This window comes from Larus michahellis, chromosome 4, assembly GCF_964199755.1.
Source record: "Larus michahellis chromosome 4, bLarMic1.1, whole genome shotgun sequence".
NCBI lineage: Eukaryota > Metazoa > Chordata > Aves > Charadriiformes > Laridae > Larus > Larus michahellis.
The window spans coordinates 14,803,970-14,822,914 of NC_133899.1; the positions used below are offsets into that span (position 1 = coordinate 14,803,970).

Sequence of the window (18,945 nt, forward strand, 5' to 3'; positions counted from 1 at the left end):
AGTGTACGTCTTCATTAATGTTCTTTGGTTAGATAATGAGAAAACTAAGTGTTGCAACTTGTCTCCTTTCTTGCTTACTTAGATCATAGGTCTATATGATTTTCTCTGAATTGCCTTTATGTCTGTGAGGAGGCAAATGTATATAATTATGTATTTACTTATCTTGACTTATAATTTATGTTGTCCTCCAGATGTTTGCATTTATTTACACGATCTGCAGAAAAAGTGCATGTGTACAGACTCTCTAGTCAGTGGATATTCTCCACTTCAATGTCAGGATGTAGTTTTCATTGCAACCGTATGCTAGAAATCTGTGGACTATGGAAATTTAAATTTAAGATTATTTTACCACGACCTGTACATTCTGTTAGTCTCTGTATAGCTTCAACAATTGCATATATTCTCAGATCTCATTAATGCCGCATAATTATGGTATTTCCAAGTTTTCCTGTGTGTCTACATAATATTCAGCATTGGCAGCACTGTGGATGTGGCAATCTGCTACCCAAACATCAAGTTGGATATTTCTTTCCAATGATATTATTGCATGATGTATTTAGTCTCTCCCCTTTCATAGAGAGAGGGTTTGAACCAACGCTAGCACAGTGGAAGGTGCTGGCAGATGTGTGATATTTGGCAAGCTGTCCACATGAATATGTTTCTTCACAGAACTCTTGGCTTTGGAGGCAATGGTCGTATACCAGGCTGCTTGATGTTAGGCATGGCAGCTGTCAATGAGTTACCCTCTGGTTGCATCTGTTTGCACTTGAAAAATTAATTTAATCGCATCTTTGCATCCATAACAAAGAGAACAGTATGTGATTGTGCAAGTGAATGAATCTGAGAGTGGTTATCTACACATAAACCAGAGGAACACTAGTATATGTGGTCATCCATGCTGCATGAGTATTCTTTATTACACTTTGCTCTCCACATGCTTGACTTCTGGATAACTACCATAACACACGCAATCCATAATTTCTGTAAGGTCTTTAGCATTGACTTGGTTATACATTTATACGACCATGATGTGAATGATTGCTCTCTGAAGATTTTGGTTTGCAACCAGTTATCTGTTGCCGTTTTTCTGTAAATCTGCTATTTGGAAATCCTTAGTAAATATCATAAAATATCTGCAATTGACCATTTTTTTCTTGTGTTCTGAACATCATCACTGGTAAGGTTATATATTTCCATGTGGTGCTCTTTGCTTCTTCATTTATCTGGTGCATTTAAATTTCAGTTAATGATAGAGATAGGAGAAGCTGCGCTCTTAATCACTGGCTCTTCTAGCTTCATTCAGAGAAAGCTCATTTTAATACAACCAAATGTTAAATTACGGGGATAAATAATACTGGGTGTATCTAAAGAGTGGGACGGGCCGTTTCCTTGAAAGTACTAGCTATGAAAAGATTATGTGTACAGATAATTGTACATGAGGACCCCACAGTGAAATTTTAGCAGAGACGTATAATATACAGAGATGCAAGTAAGTATAGAAATGTATATATCACTGGTGGACTGGTATTAGCATAAATAGTGTATCTGAAATAGTAACTTTTTAAGATTTAAAAAAAAATGGAGAGAAGGTGGCAAAATAGAGGTATGCAGGTAAATTAAAACGGAAGCAAATACCTTTCAGTAAAAGAATTTGGTTTTTATCTCATAGCTCTTGTAAAAAATTTTAAAAAATCACTTGACTGTAGTAAACTGGCTCCTCCTCTGTAGTTCCCCAATACGGTTGGCGAAATTCTCTTTTCTCACAGAATCCCACAGAATAATTTGGATGGGAGGGGGTGAAAGCCCCGCTTTGATGGACAAACCAGTGTAAATCTTGTGTTTGTGATTAAATTTCAAAGAGTCCACAGATTAGAACTTACAGGAAGTGAACTGTAAACTTTATCGTTGATTTAACTTTGCTACAGTTGAACAACTCCAAATATCTCTTTCAATAGTGTGAATGAGGAAAAACTATCTGCCTGAGTCTCCAACTATACTTAAATACAACTTAAATACCTGAAAATACCATTTAATACTTTAGTATTATTGAAATATGTTGATCCAAGAGGAAATTTTAATTATAATAAATTGGTTCAGGGTTTTATTTGTGTTTATGAAGGGGTATGTTTGAATCTGCATAGGTATGTGTTATCTGGAGCTAATATAATTAAACTTTGGCATATCAATTATCTTCAAATGAACTAAGAAACAGCACCAAGATTTCTGTGTCCTAATCTTGTAGTGCTCTCTGATGTTGTTTTTAGGACAAATATTTTTAAAAGATCAAAATGCCACCTTTTTGGAGCTCTTCAAATACGTGTCTTGAATATGAAATAATTTTTATCCCCATCTTTGTAGGAACTTTTGCATAAATCACATAATCACTTAATTTGAGACAGCTGTTAATATTTTGTGATTAAAAACTGGTTTTAAATAGAGTATTTGAACTTGGGAACATCATTCTCTGGGGGGGAAAAAGGATAGAAGGCACAATTTTGATCGCTGAGGAAAAACAACATTTTCTTTTTGAAAAAATGAACAAAAGAAAATATGTTTTCATTTTCCTTCAGTCACTTTTCCTTCTTTCTTTCCTATAGGTGTCCTTCATTCAAAATCTTGTGTTTTGCGTGGAAAGAGCCTATCGTGTACCGGATTTTGGTGTCTGGGAAAGAGGAAGTAAATACAACAACGGCAGTCCAGAGCTGCATTCAAGGTAGGTCAGTGAATGTAGCTCTTTCAGTCAAAACAAGTAAATGTGATATGAGTAAAAAGAATCCATGGGGTGGCTTAAAAATAATAATGCATTAAATACTGTTTGAACTAAATTAAGGTTCTCTAAAGACTGAGGGATGTATTTTGGGAAAATGTGAAGCATAATTTCATCATCATATGCATGCTGAAATAAACACATAGATGCTTAGCTATTTGAGGATTCAAATTCCAATAATTATGTGCAGCTGCGTGCATATAATTCTGAAAATTGCGTTTGTAACAGTTCAGACTCTTGAGGCATGTGCAGCAGATTGGATCCACTAATATATTTAGGAATATCCTGATTTAAGAAGGTGTTGAATCATGAGTCTAGGTTTTCTCGTCTCCACCATGCTGGGAGGAAGATGCTGGACACTGTGGAGGATAGCCTAGTGCACAGGTGGTTTTCCAGGTTCTTCAGATGCTACAAGTAACTGGATGATCTGATCCCTGTCCCATGAGACAGTTAGAAATGTTCTTAACGTTTTAATATTAGAGTGGTCCAGTTCACTTCAGTGGAATTGTTTGCATGCTGTCTATCTTGAAGGATCAAATCTGTAATCTGACAACTTGCTTTTTCTAGCATTACTACTGTTTTCTTCGCTTTTTGACTTCTGAGGTTTTATTAATCATAAAAATAGCTACAGCTTGGATATTTTAGGATTTGTTAAATATCATTGATCATGGTGATTATCACGGGCTTGCAAATAATACACGTTTCTTCCAGTCTTTGATGTTTCCAGATGACTCTCTGTGTTCTCATTTCAGAATGAAATATTTTCTTAGTTCAAATACAGGCATGTATTTTGACCTATAGATATATGTCTTTGCTGCAAAACAATTTAGGTATGGTTTTTTTCACACGTTTGTAGAGCTTTAGTACTAGTAGGAGAACTGAAAACTCCAAGTTGTTATATAATCTGCTTTATTAGTTTGGGGTTTTTTTTTCTTCTTCCTATGTCTGTAAAGTTGTCAAATGCCAGACTACATGAGCGTTCACTTAAAGAATCATATACTTCCTTCCACGTTTCACCTTGTTCGAATTCGCAAAAGGAACACTGAAACTCCTGTGTCTCCTGTTGTTTGCAGCATTCTGGTTATTCAGTATGTGAATTTCCTCCAGGGAAAACTGAACATGTTTTAACCAGATGGAAATGGGCATGTTGTCTTGTCTTAATCGAGACTGACATTTATAGGTTGGTTTTTCTAAGGGTGAAGTTTTATGAGATGGACTGAGCCAATCTAACAGATCATTGAGCTGTCACAAAAGGAAGTACAGAGCTTGGTCCTAATTTAAGAAGTAGACTTTGGCCATCAGAAACAGGTATTGCCCCTATTTATCTTTTCTTGTGTGTGTGTTGATACTCTGCTTCATTGTAGGAAGCAAGTAGACAATTTTCCTTGTTCTCATATATCGGAAATAATGGAAGAGGAACATGCATTGAAAGATGTATTTAGATATTATTGAGGAAAGCACTGGGTACGCTAAAATATTTTCTATACTTCGTTATACTCCTGTTGTAGTGTATCTACCTAAGAGAGCTCAAAAAAAAAAAAAAATTCAAGAAGTTATTATAATTAATCGGGGCTAGTCACGAAAGATGTATGTATGTATGTCTTCAGTGATTATGGACTCCAAATCAGTCACTTAAGTTTCAGTATTAAGTGTGCTGTACTCCCGGCCCTTAAAACTCACTCTGTAAACACACTACATACAGTGTGTGTTTGCTTTCAGAATTAGGTCTTTCATTGAAAGAGGCTTTCTTTTTAAAGAAGATATTATATAATATGAAGTCTATGAATAGTAATGCAAATTATGGCCCATGATAGAAGATGTAGATATTTTAAGTCTTGGTACTCTGTTTTAGTACGCTTCTAATAAATGATAAATAGTGAAACACTCTGTGGACCAGGTCTTCATTGATGTATGCAAATTGATGTCTTTTACTGGCTCAAAGGCAAGATTTGTAACAGCTTTTATTAAAGTGCGATCCCCTTTTCATATGGCTGAACTTCTGAAAAATTAATTTGTCCTGTAAGCATTTGATCAAGCTGTTCTCCAAGCATCTGCTCAGTACCTCTGCAAAATGTCTTTGACATCTCCCATATGTGCCGCGAGAATAATGAAGTTGCTGAAGTGCAGTATCTTCATATTCCAAATCCAAGACTGTAGAGCCTCATTCTTGCTCTTCTCTGCAGTGTAGGTATTATATTGCTGTAGTGCTGTCCTTCCTTGTTCTATTTTGTTTTGTCTAGTTATGAAATTATTATTATTGTTATGGGATTGTTTTTTGTTATGTTGTTTGTTTTTTGTCTTTAACATCACAGAATGGCAGGGTTGGAAGGGACCTCTGGAGATCATCTAGGCCAACCCCCTGCCAGAGCAGGGTCACCCAGAGCAGGTTGTACAGGATCGCATCCAGGCGGGGTTTGAATGTCTCCAGAGACGGAGACTCCACCACCTCTCTGGGCAGCCTGTGCCAGTGCTCTGCCACCCTCAAAGGAAAGAAGTTCCTCCTCATGTTTAGGTGGAACTTCCTATATTCAAGTTTGTGCCCGTTACCCCTTGTCCTGTCACTGGGCACCACTGAAAAGAGCCTGGCCCCATCCTCCTGACACCCACCCTTGAAGTATTTATAAGCGTTGATAAGATCCCCCCTCAGTCGTCTTTTTTCCAGACTGAAAAGACCCAAATCCCTCAGCCTTTCTTCGTAAGAGAGATGTTCCAGTTCCCTAATCATCTTTATAGCCCTTTGCTGCACCCTCTCCATTGTGTGCTGTACCCTCCTCCATCCTTCTTGGGTGGAGGCAAGAACTGTGAATGGGAGGAGGATTAAGGATTTATATGATTTAAAGCGTGTTTTGCTAAGAATATGCAAATTTTAGTGTTTGCCCTAAAGTATTTTACTGAGAGGGTAAATCTAACAATTAAAAGTTACCGGCAATTATGAGTGATGTTTAAGTGAATTTAGTAATGCGCTTTTAGCAAGCTGGAAGTATAATTTCTCTAGGTTAGTCTCAGCTTCCCCTGCCCCAAATATGGATCAAGGTCAAACGTTACCCGTAGTATTATGATTGCAATACTGCTCTTGATAATTCGTGACAAATCACAATAATCGTCAACTACAGTAAGGTCTCTGGATTGCACCAGCGGTGGTTCAGTATGGACATTAAGAAGAAAACTTTTCACTTGAAGCGCAGTGAAGCACCAGAGCAGGATACTCAAAATAAGTTACGGAATCTCCATCCTTGGAGGTTTTTGAGACTTGTCTAGATGAGGCTATGGTTTACTTGAATCGGTCTTGGTTATCATATATGGCTTCAAGTAAGATTTCACGTTGGACGAGACAAGCTCCATGTGTCCCTTCCAACCAATTACTTTATAAGCCTGGGAAACTTTCATTTGCAAGTAATATTTGTAAGAGTACTGAAGTCTCTAGGGGCTTTGAATAACTAGAGGTAGAAAAATACTTATCAATTACAGTAAGTATTCTTATTGTAGAATAATGACTGAGTATGTAAAATAGAAATTATTTCAAGGAAGGAATCCAAATTTGTTTTCAGTTCTTTTCAAGCAGTATCCTCCTATTTTGTAGATAGAGTGGGTAGTTTTACATTATCTGAATACCAGCGGTTTGTTGCTGTTGAACAGCTTACTTTACCTTTTGTCAGTAACTTTTTTTCCTGCTCTGAAAATACCTGACTGTTGGTAGTAGAAGTGTTATTTGGAAGGGAAAAGAAGAATATAAGATTTGAACATATGATACAGATTTCAGTGCGTGGGACTTCTCTGATTTTCATTTTCTTTGTATGCAGTTTGATAAGAATACTTAACTTCTATGAAAAGTTCTGTTCTGAGTCTTCACACCAATTTTTTTGATCAATTGCTAGGTGATAATTAAAATAGAGCGATTGTTAGAACAATTACGTTTTTGTTGAGATATTTGAAACAAAGCCAGAAAAATAATTATATTCACAACACTATTGAGTTCACTTTATTCCTTCATCCCATTCTTCAGTACCAAAAGCTTTCATGAACAGAAGACACCGAAACTGAGGGATTTCACCACTGTTTGATGGCAGCTGCTCAGAGCAGAACTTAGTTAACCTAATCAGCTTTCTCTTGTTGAACCAATTAGAATTAAATCCCATGAGAACTATTTCTGGCAGTGTTTCAGAAAGAAGGACGGAGGTTTATGAACCTGTTGGTAATAGTTAAAAAGAATGATAGAGTCTGAAATCAGTGTCTAAAGTACTTCTAATATCAAACCAACCCAGGTAAAACAGTACTTAAAGTAAATAAATTCTCTAACTCTGCACTGCATTTTTTTCATTATTTTCTGTGTAATTGTGGTCAGCTCCCTTCTTTAAAAGTTAGTAAACATTTGAAATTTTATATGAATAAATAGTATAAAACAGTAAGGTAAGGTATTTACAGTAAGATAAAAAGTTCCCAAAATCCTGCATGGAGTACAGGAGAATTAAAGCAGAGTCCCTGTTTGCAGTTTTCCCACAATTTGGTTGCTATGTGGTGTTTGCCTGGAAAGTGGAGTTGTTTGTCAATACTATCACAAATCCTCGTACACAGAAGTTTGGGGATTGTTTGTGATTATTTTCTGAATATTTTTTCTAACTCAGTGTTGCTTCATTAATTATTTTTATAGACAAAATATCCAGGGCTGTCTTTTTGGGAAAGTACATATTCCGAACTGTTGTTAATTTTGCTGTTTCCCTGCAAGTGGAGTGTGGCCCTCGGACTCTTAAGGATGCTTTAGTTTTTCACAGTCATGACTGTCACTGTGCCAACATTGTTCTCATGTTATCTGGGCACATGGATCCTCTGACAAACTATTTTGGTTTTTTTTTTTCTGTTTCTTGTTTGGCAGTACTGTGTAATTTTTACCCCAAACGAAAGATTGCAAGAAAAAGAAAAGTCTGGTTGGCTGAGTGGATGATCAGTTTTAGAGAAAAAAAGGATATAAACTTTTAACTCCTTTTTTGACTTTTTTTTTAAGAGAGTGTTTCAAGGAATTGCCATGCTAATAAATAAACAAACTATTAAATTAATTGGTATATTCTGTTTTTCCCAGATTTTCCCAGTTCTTAAAACTTCCAATTTTTAAAGCATCTATATAGAGCAGTGTAGATGTTTATGAGAGTTCGTTTTTTGTTTTGCCTGTGTTAGTTTGGTTTTGTTTTTCTCCAAATTTGTGTATTGTGCCCAGTAGGAAAAAAACCACGGCAGCTGCATCTAGGTGGTTGTTAGATGAGGAGAGTGTCAACAACTTCCTCTACCTTATAGGAAAGGCTTTATGGAAAGATGAACCGCTCAGTTCTTCTTTCCAACGATTTTTATCTTGCTGCAGTTGGAGGCTTTCTTCCTGCCGTGTTGATCAATGTCCTCGTACTATGTTCTGTCACTTTTGTTTACCCTTGCGGTCTTTTTTTAACTCTGAATCTTTTGTCATGTCAGTTTGATTCATTCTGCTTTTTCCTTTTTCAGTCTTTTGATATATGTCTTCAGATTTGTTAACTTTTAAAGATAACAAGGTAGACATCTAAACTTTCCTCTTAGTCTCTGTCTTCCTTTTCTATTGTCTCATTTGTCATCTTTTTTTGACTACAAATGTTTCAAATTGATTGTAATCTACTTGGAAAGCAGTGCTCCTACCTAAAGGAATGGGCAGTTAGGGAGAAAGATGAAACTTGATTCTGAAGGAGGAGCTTCAAAACGGGGACAGTCATTTAGGGATAGCACGTGAGGTGTCAATGGAGGCAATAAATCACTGCTGTAGTTTACATAGAAATGATGCAGAGACAGATAACAGCGTTTTGGTCAGAGGCATTGTAGTTAAGTGGAGACAAAGGCATAATTTTAAGATTTAGTTTTGTGAGTAAAGTTGGAAGAATTACACTAGGCTTTGTTTTACTGGGTTCTCTGAATCTGTTTCACCAGATCACCTAAGAGACTATAAAATATGTTAGTTTTATCACCTAGACTTCTGTAGTATTTCTAGTTCCTATACTTTTATGTCAGCACTTGGTAAGCAATGCAAAGTCCTTTCCCTACTTTGAATGCTCACGTTCAATAGCAGAACTGTCATAAACCTGGCAGCGTTATGTATTATGTTTTTAAACTCTAACCCTGTTGGGAACTAGCTCATTTAATATTTTACTTTTTGATGCCCTGTGACCTTAACATCTAAAATTTTGGAAGTGGTGTGCAAAAATTCAGCATTTTATGTGTTTGTTGATGCTTTAACTCCTTATTGTAGTTGAATGGACACGTGTGAAGTTGGCCTATCTATAATTATGTATTCTTTAAAACAATATTTCAAAACTCTCCCCTCTGTCATACTTCAGATTTCATATAAACCTCTCAAAGGCATGTAGAGTTGTATTAGCTTATCTTGAGCTTTTCTTTAAAAAAAAAAAAAATCATCAAAAGTGTGTATGTGCGTTGAGGTGGGAATGCTGCTTATCTTTTTTTTTTTTTTTTTTTAAATACAAGGAAAGTCGAAGCTAAATTTTATTAATAAAATGGCCTTGCAAAAGTCTTTGTGTGTATATGTGTATATTTTTATATGTACTGTATAATTTTCATAGTAATAAACTATATTATATTATTTTAAAATTATCATATATCATTATATTTATATACATTATATTGATAATATACATATGTTATCATTGGTAGTGATTTTAGTAGATATGACTAGTGCTTAATGTCTTTAAACATGAACTTGAAAACTTGAAAGCTTATTGGTAGTATTTCTGGGTCTTATTTTCTTTGTGATGAATACTAGTCATGGAGTAAGTGAAATAAAGATGTTTCACTATATGGTTGACATCAGAAAATCCTCCCTTTCTGAATCCAGATTGATGAATTCTTTCACTACATCAAAGGCTAGTCAGAAGTCAGTCTTCTAAAGTTTATTGGTTGAGAGCTGGGTTGAAAAATTGTGCTGAAATAAATCCTCTGTTAATAGACTATTAGCAAGACCTTGAAATCCATAATGCCAGATGTCTAGTAGCAAGGTGAGAGCACAAGTGCTTTTTCCAGATGGTCTTTGACATTTGAAGACAAATAAAAATGCTGAAAAGTATTATAAAAAAAAACAAACAGCACAACAAAACCGACCCACCACCAAAAAACCCCAAATTTGCTACTTCATCGTTTTATTAACCTAAAGGCTAAGCACAAAATTCAAATTAAGAAAATATCAAAGCTCTGAAAGCCGTCTAACATTTTAAATATTGGTCTGGGCTTGCATTATGATACCTCTGGTTTATTGTTGTTTTCTTTTTTCCTCAGTTCTGTGGGGCTGGCAAAAGCAGCTTTAGAAGCAATTAATGGTTTCAATCTCTTTGGAAAACAGGTAATAAAAATGTTTGTTTTCTCTCCTTTTTTTTAGCAGTAATGACTTGCACTATGGATCAGAGTTTATTTAGGATAATTAGAAATATATAGCACAGTTTGTTAGATTGCAGCTTTAAAAAACATTAGTTTGCAAACTGATTGCTCCTGTTTCAGGTAGAGAATTTGTCTGATAAAATCATTAGTGCCCTTACTATCAAGAATTACTTTTTTCTAAAAACAAAAATAAAAAAATCTTAAATGATTGCAGCTTATTCTGAAAAAGGACTTGGTTGCCAAAAAATTTTTTCTTTTAGAATTGTATCTGTTGATCATAATACATTATACCTCTACCTACAAGCATTACCTTACTTCTGTCTTGTTCCTTCATGTGGCTCTTGATCAAGGCTTTAAACAAGCTAATTGTACATAATCCCACTTTTTTGGCTTTTAATTTCAATTTGTTGCACAGTGGTAAAATCTTTTTCCATCCTTTCAGATGGCTTGGATCAATGAAGAAAGCAAGCCTTTTCTTAGATTTTTCTCTCTAACTTGTATTCCCCTTGTATGGGCATCTTTTTTTTTTTTTAGGTGTTATACCTACAGTAGCCTATAGTGAAAATAAAAGAATACTCTTCCAAATTAATGATCTAGAAAATTTACAAATGGAAGAGATACATCATTGTCAAGCTATTGGTGTTGTTAATGAATGGAAATGAAGGGTAAGAGTGCAGCTAAAAAGAAGGTTGGATAGCATCAGGTGTGTGTAGAAAGAGTTATGAAACTTGCTTGGAAGGGAGGACAGGTTGGTCACCAAGTGGTGAGCTCAGGACACTAAGTAAACCCTTCCTTATTGCGCTGTTTTCTTGGAATCTCAGCCTTTTTGACTTGTAACTCATGGACCTTGCTCGCATGCCCAAATGTCTGTATTTCATACAAAGTAAACATTAATTGATGAAACGTGCTTTACCTCTTCTTAGGGTTGAGTAACACTCAAAACTTATTTTTAAGAAATGACACACATATACCTGAATAGCTTATTTTTATACTTAAGTATGTTTTCCTGCAGTTAGGCAATATATGATCCTTTTGAGTTTTAATACTTTTGTAATTGTCACCTTGACTTGAAGTAATATTTATATATTTTTTTGACTGAAGTTTCCCTATATTCTTGCTGGCTTCAAGATAGCAATTGTATTATTATTTTTTTTCTCTTTCTGTAATACCTGTGCTCTCCTGTTTGTCTTGTAAGTCAGATGGAGCTGACTTTCAGATTGTGATACTTATCTGTTTCAAATATTTGACTTTAAGAAACTTGGTTAAATGCAGTCATTTTCCACAGAGAAAATAATACAAAGGAGAGAAGATACAAATGGTAAAATGGTAGATGGTGAATAAGGGGAATTCTCAGATGCTCTTTGTGTGAGCTAATGAGTATAAGCTAGGTCAACTGTAAAAGTGTGACTGGGAGACAGTCCAAATTACGCTCCAAGTTTCTCTCTGTACTGCTTGATTTATTAGAACATCCTGAGTTATTTGTGTTTCCATTTTTCTATTGGTAAAATGGAAGATATGGATCGGAAGAGTCATATAAAATAATTATTAGCACTATTGGACAAAAAGTTCTTACTTATTGTTTATTCACATAAAAACAGCTGTTAAAATAAACATCTTAGAGCTATTCAGATGTCTGTGAAAAATATAAGTTACAGTTTGTTTTAAATAGTCAGCAACTGCTGTAGAAGTATTATCTATTGAACAATCTTATCTATTGATGAAAAGCTGTGCCACTTACTATTATTAGACCCTTCTTTGTCTTATGGCATAAACCAGGAGATGTTCCTAAACAAGGATTTCTGACACTAGGCTTAGGCATCCGTTCCCATTTTTGTGGGTATCTTTTCATGTAGGTTTTTTTGGTGTTTGTTTGGCTGTTTTTTGCATCTCTATATTTGTGCTATTACAGTAGTACAATAGACTTGTTCTGTTTAGTATCCACACCTCAGGAATTATTGATGGCTGTTTGCTGATGCATGGAGAAGTATGAAAGTGCCCTTTATACATACACAAATACAGTGTTCCAAAAAGACTTAGCCATTTGGTCTAGTTTGGGTTTACTTTACATACGTTTTAAAAGCTGCTGTTACACGTTAAGAACTAGGAGCTAGTAAGGACCTTAAATAATGATCAGACATTATAAACACATTGTCAGTTTTTCAGGAAAAAAACCCAAACAAACCCAAAAATGTTTATCTACAATCTTCACCTTCCCAAAAGCCTCGAGCACCAGTAAATGTGTCTGCTGTTTTGGTTTTTTTTTTTTTTCAAATGACTTTTTTTAACTGAATTCTAAAATGGATGAATAAATTGCTGAAGCAAAACCAGTTTAAATGCTTTGAGAGTTTATTTCCAAGATACTTAGCATAAAGAGAAACCATTATGACCTTCAGTCTGCGGCAGAGTTTGCCTTTGTGCTTAGCTCCAGCTGTGTTCCAATAGCTTTGAGAAATCCTGCTGAGCCCCTCAAGAGGAACTTGTGTGCACCTGCAACTGCGCTCCTGCAACCTGCAGAAATCATTGCTGGGCACAGCAGCCTGCTCAGCCTCGCCATGCAGGTTTTTCCACTCGCATTGTGGACGCTGGAAGAGACTAATAAATACAAATACGTAGTATTGTGGCTGCGCTCTCACACGTGCATGTGTGGGATATATATCTTTGAGTGTATCATGATAGGCCAGTTTCCCTTGTGCATTCATGAGTGCACCCAGAGAAGGCAAAATAAAGGTCACTTATTGTTGATATTCACATTAAACTGTTCCTTCCCTTCATCCACAAGTTCTAAAAAACATCAAACAAGAATACATATCTGTAAGAAACTAGACTACTTTTAGTTCTGTAACAAAGCACTAATATTCAAATACTTTTAATGTATCCTTTGCTATACTTTCTAGGTGCCGGGTACAATAAGGAACAATTACAAATTGAAAAATGATTGTCGTCTTGTTTAATCTGAATGTGACATGCTTTAATGTAAAAAGGAGATCATTCATGGTTTTTAAATGCTGTTCATTTTCATCTCCATCATACTAGAAGTATTTTGTAAAAAGTGGGAGTTATAACCATGAGAATACAGTCAAGCTGTAATCATAGCGTTCCCTCAGTAAAAGATTTATTTACACATTGAGAAGAGAATTTCTAATATAACAGATTGTTACTTAATTTCTCATTATTTTGATTTATATCCTGTGCTAAATTTCTTAAATTTGTTCCCAATATATTGCATATCTCTGAAACAATAGTTATAAATCTACATGAAGTAGTTAATATGTATGACGTTGGCATAAGAATTCTCTTAATAATCCTTAACTGTGCATTGTCCGTAGCAAGATCCTGAAATCACTGCGTTGTCCTAAGTTCTGCTGAAGTTTGTATGGGAGAACTGTGAAAGTGGGCCTGATTGATTGATTTTATTTTCCATTTAGGACGCAGTGTGAACTGATTCTGTTTCAGTTTATGTTTTTACTTAATCACTTTAGAATCATCACTACTAAAAGGACCGTAAATTATTTTATCTTTTTGTGGGCTTGACGTCGTTAACCCAAACCTCTGATTTCAGAGTATCACAGAGTATAAGTAGCTTAGAATTTGTACCATTAATGTATGAATTCCATTTTAGCTACAATACCTTTTAGAAAAAATTACGTATCAGCAAAAAAACTACATAAGAGGATGTGTGTTTACTGGCAATGTGAGTTAATGGACTAATGAATTAAGTGCATGGTGCATTCGTGTATGCACTGAAATGGGACTGCCAGCGACAAGATGAACACCATTTCAGGTTTGACCTAGTCATAGTGTACTCAATTGTTTGTATATGAGCTGCATGTCCTATATTAGTTTGTGGAAAAAATTATATGTTAAAAAAAAAAATCAAGCCTTTGTAAGGTGTCTTTACTACAGAACTTTACCGTCTTTAGAGGAGTGAAAAAAGTTCATTTGTAAAACAAGATGCTTGTGGTTTTATGAAATGCAAATTGGTCTGCCTTTGAATCCCCAAAGAATCCTTTACTGAAGCACAGGTTTTGAAACTGCGTGTTCACACGTGTAGACATACTGTGTTCAGAGTTTGTAGATGAATTTAGAGATTCGTGAATAATCAGAATCTGGATGAAGAAGAAAGTAGGAGAGTAACAAATCATCAAAGCAAATGTGATTACTTATGTACATTCTTATCTTAGCGCTATTCAGTATATCTTGCTAGCATGATTAAGAGAACAGAGAGATTGTTTTCTGTGAGGACAGTGGAAAAATATGTTTTGTTTAGCCTAGCAGAGGAAAAGCTGAGTATTTGTATGATAGCTCTGTATAATTAGAGTGTGCGTAAAGAGTAAGAAAAAACCTCTCTTGTCTGGAAAGCCAAATGACTGGATGCTAGTACTGGCACAAAAAGAAGCGTGGTTAGTTAAGTAGAAACTTAGTTGGAAATTGAAGTTTTTAATAATTAGAGAGGGTGAGTTCTGGAACAGTGCCCCTAAGAGAATAGTATTCTATTTTTAGAAGAAATTTGATGAATTTATGAAAACTTATGGTATGGTATTGATGACAGTAATGAAACAAGTTCAGTGTTGAAAGTGTCTTCCAGTGGGATAGTGATATTGAGATTCATTATCAATGACAACGTATGAAGATACCTGTTCATTAACAAACTGCATTGAGTTTCCAAGAAGTTACCAACTGATAATACTTTTAAATGCTGTTAAATCTGTTTAAACGGTATCTCAGCTATGGGAATTTCTCTTAGTGTTTCAGGAAGTATCAAAAAGCTGAGAGAGAGATATAGTGTAAAATTACAGAATTTTACTAGGAAATGGATTTTGCTAAGGAGTAGATGTTGCTAACATTGACATTGCAATAGCTGAAAAGCAGGTCATTTTTGTTGACTGTGGAAGCCCTTTTCCAAAGCAGTACCTCAGGTGAACAGCCAAGTTCTAACTGACTTGCAATGAAATATTCACCATACGTTTTTGTTTGTCCTTAATGCAGGCATTGTTTTTCAAGAATTAATGGAAGAGTTTATAGCTTGAATGAGTTGTATAAATCATGATCACTAGTAGATAAAACTATCTAATTTTGGTTATATTTAAATACATTTGAAAATTCAAAATGTTTTCAACTTGATGTTGTGGTGCATTTTTCTATCAAAATTACCAGCTAGCAGAGTATTACAAAGTAACCTAAATAAAACAAAGAACCAGTTAGTATCAGCAGGATATACTAACCTTTCTTCCCTTCCCCTTGAATAAATTGAATGTTCTGTTTACAGGGCTGCTCTTGGTCTGTTATATTTGTGGATTTTGATGCCCATAACCGTAACAGACAGACTCTCTGTTCATTGCTGCCTCGAGAGTCAAGGTCTCATGTAAGTAATTAAATGAAATTCACCTCAACAGAGTGTGGAGAAAATAAATGGATATGAACATAATTCTTAGTTCTGTGATGGCCATTACGTTCTGCTTAATAAAGATAGGAATGTGCTGGGAAGATATTAAATTTTTGCTTCTTAAATGTCACTGTGATGTATTTGTTCCTCTGAAGTGGAATTATGATAGCATTCTTTATTTTCTGAATATTTAGGTTAAAATGGTAGCCTGTTTGTAGCCTTCTAAACAATTTTAGAATAAAATTTAAAGTAATAGTGATCTGCAGTAGCTTAAGTAGAGTTTGAAGTCTTGGTGATGGTTTTTCTGTTGGCCTAGTTTCCACTATACACTCAGTGTCTGCATTTTTGAAACACTTTATTTTAGCTTTAATTTATTCTTTTGTCTGGAAAAGAAGCCTTTAAGGTTGGCTTTTCATAAATTGCTGTATATGGAGAATTTCTTGTTATTATAAGCTACTGTTACAAATAAGCGTTTCCTCAGTGAGGAAATCTAAGTGACATAAGTATAGATTAATCAGAACAGAAATCTATTTCGTACTAGCATCAAAGGTAAACTCAGGTTTTGAAAATCAGTAATTTAAAATGAGTGATAATAGAGTTCTGCTTTTTTTGTTCATTCTGGCATATAATAGCATTTTTGTTCATGAAACAGACTATTAATCTTCAACATTAATGGTTTACTCATTGTGTAGAAGAATTATAGCACAGTTGTAATACTGGATAATTAAAATAAAAGGCACTGTCAGCTACTTCTTTATACTCTAATGGTCATTTAGAGCTCTCTTGCTGTTTATTATTTGGTGGAGACTTGAAATGTTCCAACAGAAGCTGTTTTTGTAATTTACTTATGCTATAGAAGTGATCTTTGTGTTGTCTTTTTTTTTTTTTCCTTTTTTGGATTACATCAATGATATTGGTAAAAACGTGGTATTTTAAATTTCTGCTGAATAACAGAAAGGAATAACAAAGCAGCACGTGACATAAGAATTAGAACTTAAAACTACTTTTTTGTGTTTCTGTAAGCTCACCAGTAGTGGTGATGCACTAGTTAGTAATTTTTCTTGTCTTTCTAATTCATTATAGTTGCACATGTTTTTTGATAAATGCTACTCATGTTTTTTCCTGAAATTATTCCCTTATCACCTTAATTGCAAATCAGACAGTCTTGTTTGTTACAGCACCTGAAGAACATTCCTGAAAAAGCTTTTCAGAAATGATGATTTAATCTTAGTTACTTCTCAGCATTCTCAAGCTTTATAAAACATTTGTGATTCTTTTAGAGCATAGGGTACCCAAATGTTTGCGTTTCCTCCAGGAATAACCTGGAGGATACTTTTTTGTTTCTAAGGCCACAAAGTTCTAGAATATATTCACTTATCCCTGCAGATTATCAACTGTAAAGTAGATCAGATTTTGAGTCAAATGAGTCCTCTTTTAAATCATATATCTGAATATTGGGCTTGTAGTTATACATCTTCAGAAGTCTTATTTTGCACACTATTTTAATATATTAGTACTATGACTTTGATAAAGATAAGATTATGTTCTAAATATATATTTCACTTAGCAAGTTAAACAGTCTTTTTTTGTGCATCGAATAATTGTCAGAGATCTAATTAAATTTGTAATGTGTTATTTCTCCTGCTCCTACAGAATACTGATGCGGCTCTTCTGCCCTGTCTCAGTTATCCTGCATTTGCTTTGGATGATGAGGTTTTGTTCAGTCAAACACTAGATAAAATTATTAGAAAATTGAAAGGAAAATATGGGTTTAAAAGATTTCTGAGAGATGGGTACAGAACAGCGCTGGAGGACAAAACACGACGTTATTATAAACCAGCAGAAATTAAGGTAAAGGAATAAGTGGCCTGTATAAAGACAAACTTTGGGTTTCTGAAATGTTTAGGCAGTACTTAAAAAAACCAAACTCAACACCAAAAACCAAAACAGAATCCCCCCCCCAAAAAGAACAAAAGAAAAGAAAACAAAAATGGACCCCCTACCCGGTATTTGCAATTTGAATTGCACAATGATTCCTAATTGCTTCAAGTGAAGGAGATGCATTTTGTAATTTGGCGTGTGCTGTTTTGAGAGATTGCTAAGTCAGCAAATTTGTCATTGATTTGTTTTGTAATGAGTGTGCTTCCATTTACATATGGGGTACAGCTGATTTCACATAACAGATAAGGAAGTTATTTATCATTTTATTTAATTTCACAGCTGACTACAGTCTGAGTGCATGGAAAACAATTTTGCTTTTGACCACAGTGTTTATCAGTAAAGGTTATCTCAATGAAAATTTATTTTTTTCTCCCCAATAGTTTTTCTGTGGAAAATAAAACAGATGATATAAATATTCTGCTTGAGAATGAGACACAGCATATGTAAAAGCACAGATAAAGTGCCCATAAAATTAAGAACCTGTAAGCTAAACAAAAAAATGATCTACTAAAATGTTTTTGCATTCCTGTTGTCTTTTGTTGTTTTGAAATTATTCAATAGGATATTCAAATACATTTCCTTAAATCAAAATGATGAAATGTCTGATTAATTTTCTTCTTTTCAGCTTTTTGATGGTATTGAGTGTGAATTCCCTCTGTTTTTTATTTTCATGATAATTGATGGTAAGTACAGCTTTACATTCCTGTTCTTTATAGGTGTTGGAGATGAGCCCTTAGAGGAAGGATAAAAAATGATTTTCCTTTCCTGACAAAATAAACCATAATGCAGTGACACTAAACATCTCATTTAGAGTTCTGCCTCATGGGTTAAAAAACCCCAAGCACCCAACCCCCCATATTTCAGCATTTTTAATGTGAACTGGTTTTAGATATAACTCAATACGGGTTTTTTGAAAGCTTAAATCCATGACATTCAGTCCTGCGTTGCCTTTTAAGCCTTGGAAACTTTCACAGTGTATCAGAACTGCATAGCAGCACGAGAGAAAAGGAAGTAGAGGAGAGGGCACATTGACAAACTGAATGTTGCAGCAGGTCTTTTCAAGTTGGGTGTTCTGTGGTAATTGAAACAGAATTCGGAAGAGAAGAAAGCAAACCAGAAAAGGCCTAGTTCGTATTTGAAATGCCTCTGCTTCCTGCCCATGTTTTTCCATGTAGCCAGTTAGTCTGATTTTTAAAAAAAAAAAAAAAAAACCCAAAAACCCCCAAAACAACAACAACAACAAAATACCACTGTCTAGACCTTGTCTTGGGGATACAATTGATGATAAAAGACTGTGAGGGGTGGCTGACACACCGGAAGGCTGTGCGGCCATACAGAGAGACCTAGATAGGTTGGAGAGTTGGGCAGAGGGAACCTTATGAAATTCAACAAGGGCAAGTGTAGGGTGCTGCACCTGGGGAGGAATAACCCCATGCAGCAGGACAGGTTGGGGGCT

General features: G+C 35.0%; 1 protein-coding gene across 12 annotated transcripts in view; it reads left to right on the forward strand.

Annotated features, from left to right (window-relative positions):
* PHKB (phosphorylase kinase regulatory subunit beta) overlaps positions 1-18,945 on the forward strand; it is an 83,330-nt gene that overhangs the window by 19,825 nt on the left and 44,560 nt on the right. For all 12 annotated transcript variants that reach the window (XM_074583056.1, XM_074583055.1, XM_074583058.1 and 9 more), the window contains 5 exons: positions 2,598-2,713; positions 10,067-10,130; positions 15,432-15,527; positions 17,202-17,399; positions 18,115-18,172. In XM_074583056.1, coding sequence (XP_074439157.1) covers positions 2,598-2,713; positions 10,067-10,130; positions 15,432-15,527; positions 17,202-17,399; positions 18,115-18,172 — 532 coding nt within the window. The remainder of the gene's footprint in view (positions 1-2,597; positions 2,714-10,066; positions 10,131-15,431; positions 15,528-17,201; positions 17,400-18,114; positions 18,173-18,945) is intronic.